General features: G+C 44.1%; 1 protein-coding gene across 1 annotated transcript; it reads right to left on the bottom strand.

Annotated features, from left to right (window-relative positions):
* Positions 1 to 203: 203 nt before the first annotated feature.
* Positions 204 to 1,518, bottom strand: LOC308404316 (C2 calcium-dependent domain-containing protein 4C). Its single transcript, XM_080894336.1, has one exon. The coding sequence runs from the start codon at positions 1,473 to 1,475 to the stop codon at positions 246 to 248; it is 1,230 nt and encodes a 409-aa protein (XP_080750462.1). The 5' UTR covers positions 1,476 to 1,518; the 3' UTR covers positions 204 to 245.
* Between the last annotated feature and the right edge of the window lie 860 nt (positions 1,519 to 2,378).

The raw sequence follows: 2,378 nt of genomic DNA, 5'->3' as shown, positions 1-2,378 counted from the left end.
GTGTGTGTGAGCACCCGTGTGTACACCTGTGAGCATGAACGCGCTTGTTTTTAAAAGGTTCCTTCATGTAATGATCTGCTAGAGGGCGTGGGGGGGCCACAGCCCGGTCCTCCAGGGCATGAAGCAGGTATGGAGGAGATCAACATTTTAATAGTTTTAAGACATCATAATTTTATCACATGTAATATACAACACATGCAGTTTTCATACTGTGATACAAAAAACTATTTTTCTGCCTGTTTATTTCAAATAAGCAGCTGAGACAGAGGTTTGGTGATCACTCCCATCACTTTCCCCCTTCTCAGAGTTCCAGCTGCAGCTTTATGCACTACTTTCAACCTAAGCTGCATTTCCATTAGATCTTTCTGACTCAGCTCTGTGAAGTAGAAATCTTCATTGAAAACTGGACTCCGGCAGTTCCTGATGGTGGCACTCTCCTGCTGTTGCAGCTTCCCGGGAGTCAGACACAGACTCACTGCACAGTTCAGTGTCTGTCGGTCAGTATCACTCCACAGGCCTTCCACAGACACCACACGTACTCGGACTGTGGATAAGGATGACGACGACCTGTCGGAGAATTTGGTGTGCTCAGCGGAAAGGCGCACTCTGCCATGGCCCTGCAATGGGAGGACATGCTCCCGCTGAAGTCTTTCCTGGCACTGCAGAGCATCCATCGGGAGGAGGGCTGGTGGAGTTAGGTTGGCTGAGTTTTCCTCTAAGCTTGATGGGCTGCTGAGTGAGGCTGTTAAATCCCCTCTCTTCCACTTCCTCCTGCCCGTCTTACTGTCAATTAATGAAGGGCAAGATACTGTACCTTTAAGGCGGCCACTGCTTGATGAGACATAAAGGGAGGATTTGACACAATAAGGTGAACTGAGGGGAGAGGAGTCACTGGAAGAAGGTGTCTCGCTTTCTGTCTCAGACATACTCTTGCATAAAAACACCGGAAGGAATCCAGATAAAGTTTTCTTGGGAAGATTAGTCTCTTTTGCCAGTCTTGGTGCTGCAGTAGGCATATTTCTATCAAGCAGATAAACAGGGCGTTTTGAGTGGAACAAAGACTCTTTCCTCCGAGTGTTGGGGCTCTCATAAATTCCACCCAGGCCGTAGCTCTCTGCAGAGAATGGCAAAGGCTTCTTTGTAGCTTTCCAGGCCATTGATGTGTCACCATTTTTTGTCTTCACATCCTTTGTCTTTACATGCGTATCTGAAATCTGCCTACTCTTAGGAATCTGGTTCTGACCGAATACAAACAGTGGCTTTTCCTCAGCTTCTAGCAGTGGGCTTTGCCTGCGAAGCCGTGGAGGCAGACAGAACTCTGGGATCATGTCTGGGGTTAGGACATTGTTGTGCAGATTCCTTGAGAGGCTAGCCTTTGAAGGGAAAAGTGTATCCTCCTCATTCTTTCCAATGTAACGACTCAACTCCTGAGGAAGGCTCTCCATGCTCTCCCTGATCTTCTCAAGGACCCACATGGCTGTTTAATGTTGATTTAAGGATTTGAATGTAGTTCCCTTTCCCCACCTTTGGTGACAAGAGTAAAGTATTATTTAATCCAATATAGAAATCTTGGAACAGAATAGCACACTTTTCAGAAATAAAACAGTTTTGCCAAATGGTGAAATAATTTTTTTCTTCTTACCTTTGGGGTTGTGATGTGTCTTTGTCCAGAGAGAGACCTGCCTGTGTGTGTGACACATGTGTCAGTGAGGTTTTAAAGGTAAGGGTGAGGCTCTGTCTGACTGATCTGACGCCTCCGCCTGGATTAAGCAACATTTCCTAAGCAGACATACACAAGAGTACACGTAACAAACACAGAGTGATGAGTGTTTCTGGGTGGGTGGCAAATCAGAGTGATGTGTTTAGTTGTGCTGGAATGGTGCGATGTCAGCTTGGCATCGAGTTGAGACAAATTACATCATTACTCTAATGTCCATGTTTTAAACAATAAAAGAAGAATGGTTACAGTCAACAAAGACACACCCTGCTCTAAATTACACATGAACCTACAAGCAAACATGTGAAGTGCAAATTTAAAATATACAGAAAATGCTCCTGCCCTGTCTTTGTGGTTTTAAATCGATCCAGATTTGCTACAAATTTTAATGGATTCTTAATTTGCTCATGCTCCACTTGTCCACTCGTGGATTAAGTTTTGTAAAGGTCAGCTTGGAAGTCTTTTTGTGATTTTCCAAAAAAACAAAAAAACAAAAATCCAAACCAGCCCACTGACAGAATGCTGAGACCACGTATCTCTGCCTCTGCCTCAAATGGATGACATTAAATACATCCGATAACTGCATGTAAACATGTAAGACATCTTGAGCACTCGGAATATTTATTAAAAGATGTCCCAAAACATAATGTATTAGTCATAA

This window comes from Rhamphochromis sp. 'chilingali', assembly GCF_963969265.1.
Source record: "Rhamphochromis sp. 'chilingali' genome assembly, chromosome: 10".
In the NCBI taxonomy this organism is placed as follows: Eukaryota; Metazoa; Chordata; class Actinopteri; order Cichliformes; family Cichlidae; genus Rhamphochromis; species Rhamphochromis sp. 'chilingali'.
Note: the sequence above shows the minus strand (reverse complement) of the source record. Positions and strands in the feature narration are given on the sequence as shown.

What these genes read in the sequence shown, in the direction of transcription:
- LOC308404316 (XM_080894336.1), bottom strand. Translation starts at nt 1,475, where the DNA reads ATGTGGGTCCTTGAGAAGATCAGGGAGAGCATGGAGAGCCTTCCTCAG.